General features: G+C 38.2%; 1 protein-coding gene across 1 annotated transcript in view; it reads right to left on the bottom strand.

Annotated features, from left to right (window-relative positions):
* adamts2a (ADAM metallopeptidase with thrombospondin type 1 motif, 2a) overlaps window positions 1–10,635 on the bottom strand; it is a 152,217-nt gene extending 141,582 nt beyond the window's left edge. The window contains exons 1-2 of the mRNA XM_066716936.1: window positions 10,162–10,635; window positions 7,615–7,967 (exon numbers count right to left, since the gene is read on the bottom strand). Of these exons, the coding sequence (XP_066573033.1) occupies window positions 7,615–7,967; window positions 10,162–10,246 (438 nt within the window). The 5' untranslated portion in view covers window positions 10,247–10,635. The remainder of the gene's footprint in view (window positions 1–7,614; window positions 7,968–10,161) is intronic.
* Window positions 10,636–16,006: the final 5,371 nt, after the last annotated feature.

The following is a 16,006-nucleotide window of genomic DNA, read 5'->3' on the forward strand; positions in this document are numbered from 1 at the left end:
GACCAGTCTGTCTTTCAGAACCTGCTTTACCCTGAATCCAAATACACGGTTGCAAAATATGTGATCAGTACAGCCCTATAAAGCAAAGCAATTGCATGCAGTCTACCAGAAATTCTGAATTAATTTTAGACATCTGACAGCACACATAAAATCTTTGATCATGGGTGCAGGTGGCACAGTAGCAAGGACGGTCATGTTGGCAGAATGCTTCAAGATATCAGTCATCAGCCTTTACCAGCAGTGATAAAGTGAAGTGAAAGTGATCGCCCAGAGAGACAGCTGTGGCTGCGAGTACACTGTCAAACAGAGGGAAAAGACGGTCAGAGAACCTTGTCTTGTACAATTCCCATCACACGGCCATGACTGGAGAAAGAGCTTGAGTAGGGGGTTTACGCATGTGCTCCAATGGTGGCCATATAATCTAGCAGGTGTTTAGTCCTTCAAAATTCATGGTTAACAGTAATTTATTGACCATTACCTTCAACGATTTTATTTGCAGCACACATCCACTTCACTCCCTTGTCACGGAAGCAGGAATACTGGAAAGTAGATCTTCGGTGAGGCTTCTTCAGCCCTCAGGCAGAATAAAACTGGATATAGCAAGAGTAACACTGAACGCTGTGGCACACATTAAATGGAACAACATCTGGAAGGTATACATACTAGCACTTCCCATATGGAGCCCTGATGATTGCTACAGTGAAATAGTGCTATCCCAGAAAAAAAACACATCAAGCTTGTCTTCAGATTCAGCGAGATGATAACTCTGGGCTTCTGAATGTAGGACAATTCAGACAGCTATTCACACACCCCTATCTGGTTACACTGAAGTTGTATAACTTGTGCTTCCTGAAGCTACAGTAAGAGAAACTGTACAATCTGAATCCACATTCAGCACAGAGAGCCCTTTCAGCAACACAAGCCTGCAGCTAGAGCTCTTATATATTGCCCATGATAACTGTTCACGACTTCATGAACACTTACGAACAATACATGGAAAAACATGTTTGCATAATAAATTAATCTGTTAGTCTATGAAACCCTCACAATAGCCTGGCTATGTGAAGATCCTCAAATGTTGATTTATGAATGGTTTATCAACATAGTCATGGACATTTAAAGAACAGTTTCACATAGGAAAACACATGGTAGTTAATTAAACAATCATTATACAGTTAGTTATGTAAACACAAGCATACATTTTAAATTGAAAGATTTATACTACACTCAGGGATACAGTCAAAGTATGAATACAGATTTAGTTAATATGATTGAGTGTGTTTGTGAGTTTTTGACACTCACACAATTCTCTACAAGTCTCTAAAACTCTCAGAGTTATTGGTTGATAAAGGGCTTCATTTAAATTTTCCAAACAGAATCACTGTTTACTAATTCCTGGAAGGATTTTGATTTACCAGAATCTCTGATAACAGTCTTTCTCTGATGTTCTAGTGAGTTCTAAGAAAATAATGATAAAAGAAAATGCCATGTTATTAGTGTAATTCATATTATGCTTGCAAGTGCCAAAGAAAAAGATTAATGATTAAAATATTAACACAAAAAAGTTGAATGGATTTTTCTTTTTTACATTTTAAAATCAAAGCATATGTTATGCATATGATGAAGCAATGCATGTTCATTACATGCAAAATTAAGTGAAAAGGGTTTTATTTTTATGAAAAAATGTGGAATTGTAAGGTTCATAAATATCCATTTAATTTTTCTTAAAATAGAAAGCAGATTGAAAGAATAATTTTACATACATTCCACAAATTGCCGGTAATTAATTTACTATAGAGTCATTGTAAGGCAGACCGTTTATTTAATTTTTTAAGTTGTTTAGCAAGAGCAAATTTTATTGAAATATGCTTTTAAGAATTTACACATTCTGCAAATAAAGCAGCCTGTAGCTGACACGTACTAAAAAAAACTGTGAAAATTCAAATAATTGGGATTTCACAACTACACTAACACCTCTTTAGAAACACCAAATAAAGTTAATACTGTAATTAAATACATAAAAGCGTATACTTGCTGTTCTATGTAAATAAATCACCCAAGACAGTTAGCGAAGTAAAAACAATAGAAATTGAGGACGAAGAAGGTAATGGCTCTGTTATTACCAGTTCAGGGAGCACTCTTCACAAATACAGCGAAAGTGCTAGCTCAACAGTGTAATTGTGTGGTATACTCCAGCTTATTAATCAATATTTCCAAAGCCGTCGTACCTCTCAGATTTGGAAAAGAAAACAAATAAATTGCATTCAGTACAGAGAAGCATGATTCTAATAGTGGGACGGGATTTGCCAGCCAATCCCAAGAGATCTTCTGTGTGGGGTGATCTCCTTGACAGATAACCCTAACCCCGCCCGAGACAGGATCTAACCATTAAACAAAGTAATAATCTACTACAACAATGAATGGAGAGCTCCTCACTAAATACTGTAATACTGAAAAAGATCATTTACATCATTGAAAGCAACCAAGAATACCCCCAATTCATCTGTCACTAGCATAGTAGATGATCTCAACAGATGATGCCAAAGTGCTCCTCACAAAGACCACGCTATGGCACAGCTGAACCAATAATCACAAAGTACTTTCATTACACGCTCTTGTTTTGAGTGCTGGAATGCTTATTTTCTGCAATTGCTCAAACTGCTTATTTTACCACAATTGTATAATTGCAGCCTTGGCAACTGTTTTCCCTGACATATCCTCACCTTTCATGACTACTTTAAGAAAATGTTCATGGCCAACTCTGAAAACCTTTAATTACCATAATCAAGCAGTTTATAATGGGATACTATGACACTGCTTGATCCTGGGTGGGTTTAAAAATACACATAATATATTAATGTCCATAGTAAAGGTGAAAACTACCTCACTGGGTTTTGGACATGCGGAGCACAAGCTTAGTTGAAAAGCAGTTGTGCTATGTCACAAAACATACCAGAGAAGACACTCGCAAGGTGATTAGAGGTTTCTGACAAACGATTGTGTCTTACAAATCAAAGCACTTTTTTTTTTTTTTTTTTTTTTACAGCTGTTTTTGGGAACTTGAATTGCTAGTGGTAGGATTTATCAAAGGATAAAAGACAAGACACCTTGTTAACAGTTAAACATATAGAAGACAGATTTTTGGTTTGCCAGGCCTATTCCCCCTGTGAGACACATGTGTTTTATGAAACCTAAGCTGAGAGGAAGAAGAAAAAGGTCTGCCAGATATACCATTTATTAAAAATATATATGTATGCAGCAGATAAATAAAAGCATCCTGCACCTGGAGTTTCATTTTAACAGTCCTTGTGAGACTTTGCCTAGACTTGCTCTATATGAAGATTTATTCCACAGAGCATTTGAAAATACTTTAACAGAAAGCATTCTGTCTCACTGTAAGCTGTCTTTGCTGGTTTTCATGTTGATAATTGTCTGCATACTTGTGCCCCTTTCAACCCTATGAATTAAAACATTGAAACAATGGTCAAACCACACTAAAGCCACTACAGTCTTATAACAAAATACAAAGACCTAAACACAGGTGTTTTGCCGAGTACACTGAAGACTTTATTAAATAGCTTCAATGTTATCAAAACATGATATTGTATTCTTTTGGTAACTACTGCTGTTGGCTTGAGTCGTAAAAAAGCAGCTGTCTTAAATATTAGCTTTTATCTCTCCAAGATTTGAGTCCCTAGTGACTATGGATTGCAATTCGAATACCAAATTTAGTTTTGCCAAAGCTGCCCTGGAATTTGCCTATTGGGCCAAAAGAAAAAAAAAAAAAAAAAAAAAATAGCGTCTCGTTTGTTTTTACTTGCAAATTGTCCATGTTTGCTTTATTTTTTATCAAATCAATAACTGTACCCTGGGACGTTTCCAATTCAGAATAACAGCACTTACAGTTGACAGGGGCAGGGCAGAAGGGCAGAAATTTTAATAACTGACTTGTTGGAAAGGTGGCATCCTATGAAGGTGCCACGTTGAAAGTCACTGAGCTCTTCAGTACAGCCCATTCTACTGCCAATATTAGTCTATGGAGATTGCATAGCTGAGTGCTTGATTTTATACACCTGCCAGCAAAGGGTGTGGCTGAAATAGCTGAATCCACAAATTAGAGGGGGTGTCCACATACGCTTGTCCATGTAGTGTACATATTAACAGTTCTTGCATTCATATAAATTGTGTTTTCCAAGTCTGTAAGAAATAACAGCTGGCTTTGGCTGTTGAAATACTACCAGTGCCAAATGCACAATTTCACCGCACTCTTTCATATAGTGAAAAGAATATGTCTTGTTTTGTGGTATCCCATTAAGAAGGAAAATTACATTTTCTAAAATAAAATATGCAAAAACGAGATATATGACTGACAGACAAATGACAAGAGAGACACCTGGGATACCGAGAACAGTACTAAACAGTGCTCTCCAGCTGCGTAGCTCAAAGTAAGGCTCCCATCAAATCCTAATCGCGCCGCATCACTTCATTTATAACCCTGTCATTAGGGGCTTTCAGGAATGTGCACCTTCTGATATAAGAAGGACACCACTTCACAGACACTACTTTGGAAGGGTTTTTTTCAAAGTAGTGAAAACTGTCACCAGCTGTTTTCTTTAGTGGGTGTTTAGAGGCGGAGATGGGGAGGGAGGAAGCTCAGTTTTCTGAGAAGGTGGGTTAAGCATATGGAGCACCATGAGGGGTATGCAGCACATTAACTGATTTCAGTGGACATGAGGCAAGGATATTGCAGTACCACACATTACCTCTGCTAATGCGCCCCACTCTGAATTCCTTGGCAAAGACACCTCAAAAAAGTGCTGCTGGCATGTCCAGCGTTTTGTGACAAATACATGAGCCATTTGTAGGACCTGAAACAATACTTGCTGCATAAGTTATCTGAGCTGATGTGTGGTTGAACGATGGTGTTTAGGTATGCAGGCAATCTGCCGCCTAAGCAGATACAGGCCATGTCTGCAGAGGTGACAAAAGGACATAGTGGTGGAATTAGATGTAAGGAGAGGAAATGGAAGAGAAAATAAGATTCTCAGTTTTCTGATTCACAGTTTTCTCGGTTACATCCTTTCTTCTGATACCCTTTGGCTGATAATATAACCTGATTTCTCATGAATGGTTTTTCTTGGGTTGTGTGTTTTTTATTTGTACATTTATTTATTTATTTTTAAGTGACATTGACAAAGATATGAAAGGTTTTATACATGTACTGGGCATAAAATATAGCAATAAGTTAGTTACTTAAACTGAGAATGTTAACGAGGAAATGGAACAAAAAAATAATACATCTTTCATATTCAGAGACCCGATATATATATATCTCTTCAGGTTTATAGTAAGACATAAGAAAACCTGAAAAATACGTAGCTGACACCTAGTGTATTTTCTGATATCTAATTACGGTTTATAGCCTATTATTCTATGAAAATATAGACTATTTCTCCAATCTGTCTCTCCCCTAAATAGGTTTAAATTTCTTTAGAAGTCTTTTTATATATATTTTTATTAGGAGAAAACCTTTTCAGTCGTCAGCTCAGGTTAGGAAAGTATAATTTAATGTATTTATTTGCTTGGTAAACATCTTCACTTTGAGTAACAGCAAGACTGCACTGTTTACGTATTTATTTTTTGCGTATAAAGGTACAACGAGGCACACGTGTAATTGAGCTCAAATGTAACTAGGAAATTAAAATAAAACGGGTGCCATTTACAAAACAATGTTTCAATAGGGACCCCAACTGGAAATGAAGTAAAAATACAAAACAGAACAAGTCACTGTTATACTGTTACCTCTCTCAGTGTTGCAATATATACCTCTTTAGCCCATAATTGTTTCAGTATTTTCTACCGAGTTTGTGCGAACTAGAAATCAGGAAAGATACTGCAGTAGTGTGTTGAAAGCATGCCATCTACATGAACAATATTTACAAAAAACTACACTACAATACACTGCACTACAAAAAAGCACAACATTACAGAACATGGGTTGTTACTGGCCTGGTTAATTAGATACAGGTTTTTCCATAGCCAAAGATTTTGCACCACAAGCATGAACTCCACGTCACAATTGACAAGCAGCACAGTACTGTTTGTACTCCAGACAACATCTCCATAGGCCTGCATTATATGGAGTTCAATTCTCGATCACCCTGACCATGCAATAAGAAAACATTAGCATATTCTGAGGACAAAGATCACTAAGTGAAGACTTCCATCTCTTGCAGAAGCCACAAAATGTGAGTGTCAGAAAAAAAAGTAAAAACATGGATCAGCCTTCAACAAGGTCTTCTCAGTGGTCTGGCCTCCCAAGTCTCCTGTTGTCATCAAAACCTCCCACTGCTTTGCGTCTTGTTTTAGGACTAATTCGCACTGTCACTTCAGATTCTGTCCCTGGTGAGTTTCATTCTCAGTCAACCCCTTCAGTTATTTAAAAAGAACAAATCACCCATGGGCGGTCTACACTTTAATTTGCTAAACTCCTCTTTCAGTACTATTTCTCCTTAAACAAGCAATGAGCCAGAAGCTACTTCAGAAGAATGCAATTTACTCCCAGTATCATTAATTTCTACAACACTTGCTATGGAAAAGAGCCAAAGGGAGAAATCTGCTTTTAGACAGAGATATTTGGCAAGCATCCCACCTTTGATCTGACTGGTGTAATTTTCAAGCGCATCTAAAAGGTTACAGTTGTTTCGTTTAAATAATAAATAGTTTTCTAATTAATGTGCAAGTGGATCGACTGTTCCTTCTTTTACTTACATCAACATTTCCAGCTCTGTTGCCCATAAATCAGGTCCAGACTCCTATTTATATATAGTCCAACTGAACAATAGGCAGAAGCAAAAAATGGAGACAGACATTAAACAGCCTGAAGATAAATGTTTTTTTTCACTACGTAATCTCACCAGTGCTGGATTAACCTGAATATGAAATGACAGACTAAGATATAACTTCCTCCTACAATGTATGATTTTGCTTCATTATGAAAATCCACCACAATGCTAATGACACTCAGCTCATTAATGCCTTTCCTCCGAAATGTCATTAAAACAATAACTTTGTACCAAAGCTTCACATTTGCAGGCTAAAACTTAACAGTGGATTTCAGAACAGATTACAATGAAATAAATGTATTGTCTTTGGTTTTGGTTTTTAAGACTTATATTAAGGATGTATTGGAGAAAGGATTAGCAAAATGGTTCTCTCTGACTGGCCTAACATAGCAGGTACCACATTTGAACTGTATTGACACAGAACAAACAATAAGAGCAATGAAATAACAAATATCAGTTTAAACCTCTTGGGTCTTTCTGTGACCTCTTTTCAAACCCTGTAGCCTATAGTAAAAGAATCTCAGATTTTACCTAAACTAGATAGTCAGACTGTGGTGTGATTGGGGCCCAGGATCATTGTTTTCTCAAAATAAAATACATTATATATAAGGAAGCCCCATAAATATTATATATATATATATTACACACATACACATAAGGGGCTTCCTTTTTACTTTCAATTTCAGAAGTAAAAGAAAAAGAAGAGGTAGACTAAAATCAGAAGGAGATTCAAGGTAGGCACAGGTAAACTTGAGCTGTTAACACTTACCAGACCATCACAGTTGCTTATGGCAACAGTAGCCCCTTCCATGTCTGTGACATCTCCAACATAGAGGCAATCTGCATGTAAAGGCTCCGAGCGTGTCCGGTTACTATCCTCCTGCCACTCAATCTTAGCTCCCGGTGCCACCAGGCGCGAGTTCAGCCTGAGCCTCAGGTGAAACTCCCTCCCAAACACCGTGACATTGTAGAAGAGCCTGTCCCTGGGACCCTCAGTGGAATCCCTTTTCCAGCGCCTACGTCCATTATCAGCCGACAAGTCACGGGACAAGAACCGGCCATCAGCGTCCGTGCTGATCGGTGTCACGACTCCATACTCTCCAAGCAACCCCTGGAGTGAATCTGTAAGGAAAGGAAAAAAGGCTCTGTTTTTTCATTCTAATTAACCAATGTTTCTGCTGCAATTCTTTTCCAGTCTAAAAGTCTTCAAAATGTAAATGGAACCAGTGAGCACATACTGGATCAGTCATTGTCACATTTTGTGCAAAAATATAAACTGTTATTTAACCTTCTACAATAAAACAAACTCCAAGGCCAAGTGTCCAAGTGACCTTGTAGTCTCTCCAGGAAGTCTTCAAAAGCAAGAACAAATCCCAGTCTGGGATTCCAAGACCAGGAACACACCCAAAGACAGTAACATCAAGGTGCTAATTAAGATCTTTACACACTGAATAATATTTTCTCACTGGCTGAGCTCTATTAGCAAGGTTATGTTTTTGATTCCCCCACTAGAATTCAAAGATGCTAGTCATCTCTGCACATGTGTATAGGAAGCATGCTACTTCTAGCAAAAGCAATAGTAAGATTCATATCCACACAGTCTAAATCCTGTTTCATTAGTCTTACGATTAGGATTGTTTAGTTCTAAACGATTGACACAGCCTGACAAATGTCAATGAAACCTGAACTCCATCGACTGTCCACACAGACTGCATACTAAAAACACCAGAACGTCCCAATTGTCTAGAGAACTTTCTGTGGCAGCTATTCACTGTCTACAAACACTCGGATGACTCTGTAGCAGTTTTCTGAGCATCACTTGCTGCTGCACTGAAACATTTTTCACCTTCAAGTGTTAAAATAGTTTTCCCCAAGCTTCCAGCACTTTGCTTTCACAATCACTAGGAAAAGCATTTAAATTACTCAGCATTTCAATTTAATAACATTTATCTGGATCTGTTTCTGCTAAGCCATTTTTTACCCTTTGAGGGAGGGGTGGCAGGTAAGAAGAGGATATAACATGAGGTTAGTTCTTTGCATTTTTGCCATGCTTCTGTATTATTATTATTGTCATTGTTATCATGTGTGTGTGTGTGTGTGTGTGTGTGTGTGAGGAGGGGGGTTGTTTTGTATTTGGTTCTCCCAGTTGTGGCATATCACACAACCGTACGATACTGCCAAAGGTGCCATATCATATTTCCCAAATACAAACAGATCAGTGCAGTCCACTATATTTATTTACCTATGCACATGTTAAGACCTTCATAGCTGGTTTATAAAATAAACTTCTTAATAATATTGTATCTTACTAATGCTTCTGTAATTGGCATGTGTCTGATCAAGTTCAGCATCAATATCGCCATGTGTGTAGGATACATATGTGACAGGCAAGGGGATACTGGAATACAATTCGATCAGTCTCTCTTGTGTCTTTGGGTTTTTAAAGTTACATTTAATGAATGATAAATAAAAATTACGTTTTCAGTAAATAAACATACATGTAAAAAACATGTAATGTATTATATGATTATTCAAAATATCACCTAAATATGTTTATGTTGCCAATTAGGCTACACATTAACACGTACCCTAAGAAGTACACATATAGCCATTAATTCTACGGTGGTCAGCAAGTCCAGTTTTTCACTCTTTTTCTTATGTATTTATTTGTATTTATTGCAAAACTTTCTTCAACCATTTCGTTACATTTTATCTACGCATGCCTCAGTGACAACGTTTTATTTTCCACTTAAAACAAAACACAAAGTAAAACACCATATGTATTTGTATGGTTTCAAAGTGCCATTAAATCGCATTGCCATTAAATTCATTAAGTGTCATTAAATGTCTTAATGCCAGAGAAACGCGAATAAAACCCCCTGGATCGAGAAACCGAACTGTTATTTTTAATCAATATAGCCAGTGTGACTAGCGCGGCACTGTGACAAGTCAATACCCGTCACCAGCAGCTTGACCCATGAAACAGACTGGACAGTCCCATTACATCACACCGGCTACGACGCTTTTGCAAATGATGTAAAAAAAGAAAATATTTAAGTAGGCAGTTGCAATCATATGAATGGTAAGGGGGGGGGGGGATGCGCACTTCACAATAAATACAAAACAAGACTGATGACATGGCATAGCATACAGCGCTTTTCCAAAGTCCCAAGCATTTAGGGGAGCAAAAAAAGACATGCAGACATGAGCCAAAAGTTTAGAACTGTGCAAAATGCCGACAGCGGAGTGTTCAGAGGGAAGACGGGCAGTGTTTCGAGACTTCACGCACAAAGTGCAGAGAGACAGCGGCACGTACCTTTGCCAGCGCCGATGTACAGGCCGTGGGCGTGCAGGAAGAGGGGCACCAGCACGAGGGTCGCCAGTCCGGGCGCGAGATCCATGGCAGCTCCGCACCGCGCGAGACAGGGGCGTAAAGTTCCCGCGAGCAGCGATCCGCCACGCCGGCCGCGTCCGCCTGCAACTTACTGCAAAGTGCGCCGGGAGGGACGGCTGCGTCTGCACACCGGAGTCTGCACACACTCTCACACTCACACACACACTCTCTCTCACTCCCAGTCAGCAAAGCAGGGAGCCGGAGAGGATGGGGAGAATACTACTGAAAACACAGGGCGTGCACACGGAAAGTGAAGTCACTCTGATTGACAGATCGATTGACAACACCACCACAAGTGCGGGCAGAAGAGGCTCCCTCGCGTTTTCGGCCTGCCAGGGGGGGGGTTTCGGTCAAGTTGATCAGAGGTTTTTGTTTGTTTTTATTCTTTTGGGGAGGTTATTTTTTTCATGGCCATGCGTTGCGTTTGCAATTGCCATTCTCCCGACTGTGCTCTGGAGAACGCAGTTCTGCATTGCTTGCATAAAGTTTGTGCATCTTAGCTGCTCGCTACACTTGAGCCAGCCTGAACAACTGGTCCAACAGCTCCCCCTGTGCCTGAACATGTAGCTGGCCCTACATGACTAGTGCGATTTATTTATTTTTCCATTTATGCTTCAGACCAGCTATTAAATGATATAGAAATGATTTGTAAAATGTCACTGATTACTATTATCATTATTAGTAGTAATAATAGTACCCATATTCTGAATGTCAACAGAGAAAGTGCTTTTTACACAAAGTTGCATAATATATATTGATTCCAGGCTAGGTTAAAACCAAGCAAACAAAAAGTGACATTAGTGGTGATGTCAAACAGATAAGTAGAGAGATACTGCTTAGTTAGTTAGTTAGTTAAAAGGGTAAACTCGGGTCTGTTCTGGTTACAACATCCTTGCTTACAATTTCAGCAGAAGAGTTGATCCAAAAGCATTTCCACATTGTTTCCATCCACTCAAGCCACATATATTTCTGTCATTAAGCCAGATCATTCATGATTAGCAGTTTTTCAGCTGGTTTTGCAAAAGAACGAATGTGTATAATACTGAATCAAATGAAATCGGGAAAATAACTCTATTGTGAAATGGAACGGTTTTGTAAATGCTGACAGTATGAGCAATCTATATACTTCATTTGCAAACCAGAATTGTGATTCATGTTCAAGGTTGGACAAATGACGGTGACTTTTCAGCTTGAAAATGTGGCGGCTGAAAGAGCCTTTGCAGGGGCTAACATTTGCAAATGGGAACAGCTTGACAATGTTCAGAGGGAGAAGCATTTGATATACATGTGATAGTTTTATGGTCTATCTTCACACAGGTAAATATATAAGTGTACATTCTGTGCATAAACTGCCAACAAGACCAAATATAACTCCCTTACTACTGCTAGATAAATAATTATCCTTACTCCTTTTATCTTAACATTAAAGAGTTATAACTCTGGGTGCAGTAAAGTTAAATCAACACATTGCCAATGATCACATTTAAATATATAAAATAAGGTGCAGGTCTAAATTATGCATTACCTTTTGTGAGCATTGATCTTTACTCTTCGTGGTGGCATCGAGTCTTTTCTTTCTCTAAGCAGTTTTTCCAATGAGGGATTTGTCACCTCGATTTAAAGAAGGGTTGGAGTACAGTATCCTGGGAGGCTGTTTCCTCATTAATGGGAGCACCTACTGAACCTGAACTGTAAAGACTAAGAATGAGGAAGTGGCAGGGTCCATTTCAAACCAGCACCACCCAGCCCACTGAAAAAGAACAGCAATTATATGAAGGAGGGTTTTCAACATGCTATGGGGTTATTATTACACAGCTAAAACTCACAACAGTTGTAGATGATTCCTGCATCAAACACAAACGCTAAGCACTGCAATAATCTCTCTTTCTACGGGATGGTTCGGCATGAGCTTCTTATAAAAATGCATTTGTACATGTCATTTTGTGTTGTATTGTATTGCAGATTTGAACATTTCCATGACAAGCTCAGCCTTTTTTACGCTGCAACCTCATGATAAATGCCATCTCAGGGCTCCTGATGTGATCTGACACTGAGGGGAATATGGCACGGTGCCATTTTGGTTGTGGAAAGGAGGGACAAATAGAAGTAATGCCCTATACAATCTGTACAGGACTGAGCTATTCATTGGAATTATAGGAAGCAGTATATTGCAACATAAATTCCATATAAATCATAGTAGAATTCCACCACAATTTCAAACATGCTACATCTCTCTGGCTTACCCAAGGTACATATGGATTTCATATACGGTTTTTATATTCTGTCATGATCATGTGGCATACTCCGAGAGAAGAGCCTATGCAAATGAAAAAAAATATTCTGCTGAGAATTGGAAATATGTAGTTTCTCACTGTCAATACATCAGCTGCTTCAACTACCTACAAAGGGTATTCCAGCACAAGTAAAGGGAGGACTAGGAATTAGCTTGTAAATCATAGCAGTTTCTGCCAGAGCTCCTTTACTGTATTTTTCTGCATCTGCCGTTACCTCTTTCTGATTGTGGGAAAGCCTGATGCATTTGTTGATTATGACTGTCAAACACTCCTACAACTTAAAAAAAAAAAAAGTGTAGTGGCACAGCATTAGCTGTGCAGTGCTTTTGACTAGTTAACTGAACACTGTTCACAACAAGGTGGCATGTGCTTCTGTCAACATACAATTTAAAATGTTTTGTTTCTCTCAGTATATTTGTTTTTTAAGTCTACCATAGTGTTTATATACAGTATAGATTTCAATAAAGTCATGCAAATATTGAATGCATTTATGAAAGATGACAATACCATTTCTTAATTTGTTTTTAATGCAGGAAAGATACCAATTCATAATACAGTATTTCCCTTATGGGTACTGAAGATGGCATGGCCCTGGCCCATGTTCCTAATGTTCTCTGTAGTGAATGGAGACATACCCATTGAGTGAAACTACCCAAAAGCAATCCTACACGACTGGACAATCTGATTAGAAATAGATTTGAAACGGGTTACCCAGGTACTTAACTCTAATGACAGGGAATCCCATTACATGAAATAACTCCATTCTCAAATCTGATTATACTGTTTAAACGGCGGACTTCCGATTCTGATTGCACAGTAATCAGACCTAAACAGGTTTTCATGTCTCCAGAAAGAATTCTGGGCAATACACTTTTTTATATTTTACTCTCATATTCCACGTTCTACTTCCTTTCAAAAATGCCACAGAGGTACCATTAGTCACCACAGATGTCAGGAATTACCTTCCCCATCCACGTTGCAGCAATATATAACAATATCCAAAGAAGAAAATCCTTTAACCCTGCAATTGTCAATGGGATAATCCGGAATATGCATAGTTTAACACATGTAAATCAAAAGGAAGCAATCCCTAGGTTAACCCTAAATTGCTTTCTCAGTAATTATTCATCCTAATTGATTACAGTACAGTAAATGTGTTTTCAGCTACCTCAGCTGAATGAGTCTGCTGCCTTAACAGTCTACAGTCCCTGTTTAAGCTGACTTCAAGCTTCTAAATGGTCTATAGCTTCCACTCTATATTCCATAGTTATATGCACTTAAAGGCCGAGCTCTAGGGCTTCTCAAAGATAAAACTGGCCAATCAGTACTCGAAGAATGGATTCATTAAGTGCCTGAAAAGCTCAACTATACTTGGGGTTCACTACCAAATCAGAAGCAAATTTTCCTTCCTACAGGTATATCAATGACAGAAGGCATAAAAGTAACTAGTAATATACTTCTATCAATTACATTTCAACTCGTGTCCACAACATTCAAATAATGTAATGTAAAGTTGCCAGCAAATTCAGCTCATATATATTATATTATATTAAAGTTTAAGGTGTAAAACCTGACTGGAATAATCATAATTATTAGAAAAATCTATACATAATTTATATGGATCTTTGCGTGTCACATGTTAAGCTAATTAAGTTTAGCATTTCATTTTTTGCATGAAATCAAACCTGATGCACACTATAAAGGAAGTAATGTTTTTTGGCCTGAAAATGTATGTTTGAAAACTTATGATGCTGTCGGACATCATATTGCTGTGTACAAATTAAATAATTAAGGGACAGTTCCATACAGTTACTTTAGGACAAAATAATGTCATGCAAACAGGCATTGTCTTTGTTCCATTTAAAATCACATTCAAAGTAGAATATGCTAACAATACCAACAGGGTGCACGACATGTTGTTCTGTGTGGACACAACTAAATTATATATAATTGACTGAAGTAAATTCCTCATAACCAGAAGGTTTAGCAAGAGAGCACATGACAATGAAATGGTCTTTGATTTAAGGTCAGCCATATACTATAAATTACACATTTTTTACTATTGCAAATTTCAAAAATCCTTTGGCTGATGTGGTTTCCGCAACCATCATGTCAAGGGGAGCGGACAGCTCTTTGATCAGGTCTGAACTCAGAAAAACAGAATTCAAGAATTGAAATGAGAGATTCGGCCACTAGACAAGGGAAAAGTAAACAATGTGTTTATTCCAATGCAAAGGGACTCAATTTGGCAATGGTGTAAATAATGCCTGATTAAAATGTTAATGTCTTTCTGTCTCAAAGTGTCCCAGTGAATAGGGAGCCATATGGTCACACTACCACTGACTGAATTATTACCAGAGCTGCTGCAGGGAAGACAAATCCCATGCTCTTTTAGATGTAGTCTTTTTTGCTCTCTGGTAAGTATTGGAGCATCTCTTAGGGGTAATTACAGCGGCCATGATTGTGATAAAGTTTACACTTAAGTTTAAAAAGTTACTAAAATGATATAAGGGGACAGAATATTTATACACTCCTACTAGCACATGAGTATAAACCAATCATTTTAGGGACTGTGCTGAACGCAGCAGATTAGGAATATACTGCATGAGAGATGCCGGATTTAGGAGCAGGTATCTTGCTCAGAGTGCAGTGCTTTTCTTCAAATAATCTAGTGTAAAAATGCTTTATAAATTGGAATGATACTCACTTCATACAGCTTTTCACATTTCAACCTCATGCCTAAACCCAGGTCTCCAGACTGAAAAATCACACAATGCTTCAAACATTGCTTTTGCACGGCTAACTTTCCAAATATCCACCCAGTCCAATTATGCATCAATCATTTTGGTCTTCTGTTCATGGTGGTTTGCTAAAAACAACTAAGTCAGCCATGGTGTGTTGCATACAATCAGGCCTTGCAGTTATATATCTAGTTATGTATGTAGGAATATGCCCATGTTAGGTGTTACTAGGTATGCTGGTGATGTTGGTCTCAGAATGCTGGATCCTTATTGGTCCAGTTCAATCCCAGTTATGATTAAAACAGACTACCCTGTTTTCATATACACACACACACACACACACACACACACACACACACATATATATATATATAGAGACCAGATGTGCTGTAGTCCTTTTATCCTATTCACCTGGCCAGTAGAACCCCAAGGCAGCTGGCTGACAGCTGTAGTTGGCAGCTGGACAAATAACTGGTCCATGAATTGAAATGGCTAGAAGCTCTGAGCTAAACTTAGCTTGAGAAATCTGATTTGTATCTGCAATACTTCACAGGTCTATTGTGGACTTGGCTCCTGTAAGTATGTGTACACAAGAGTTTGCAATGTATTGTGTGTGTTAAAAGAGGAAAGTGACTCTTGGTTCCCAATAATGTAGGTAGATAAAGGGCTAACTCAAGTGACCCTGTGTTGAACGTCAGGGGTACATGATCACAATGTCATGAATAGCAGACT

The sequence above is a fragment of the Amia ocellicauda genome, chromosome 11, assembly GCF_036373705.1.
Source record: "Amia ocellicauda isolate fAmiCal2 chromosome 11, fAmiCal2.hap1, whole genome shotgun sequence".
NCBI lineage: Eukaryota > Metazoa > Chordata > Actinopteri > Amiiformes > Amiidae > Amia > Amia ocellicauda.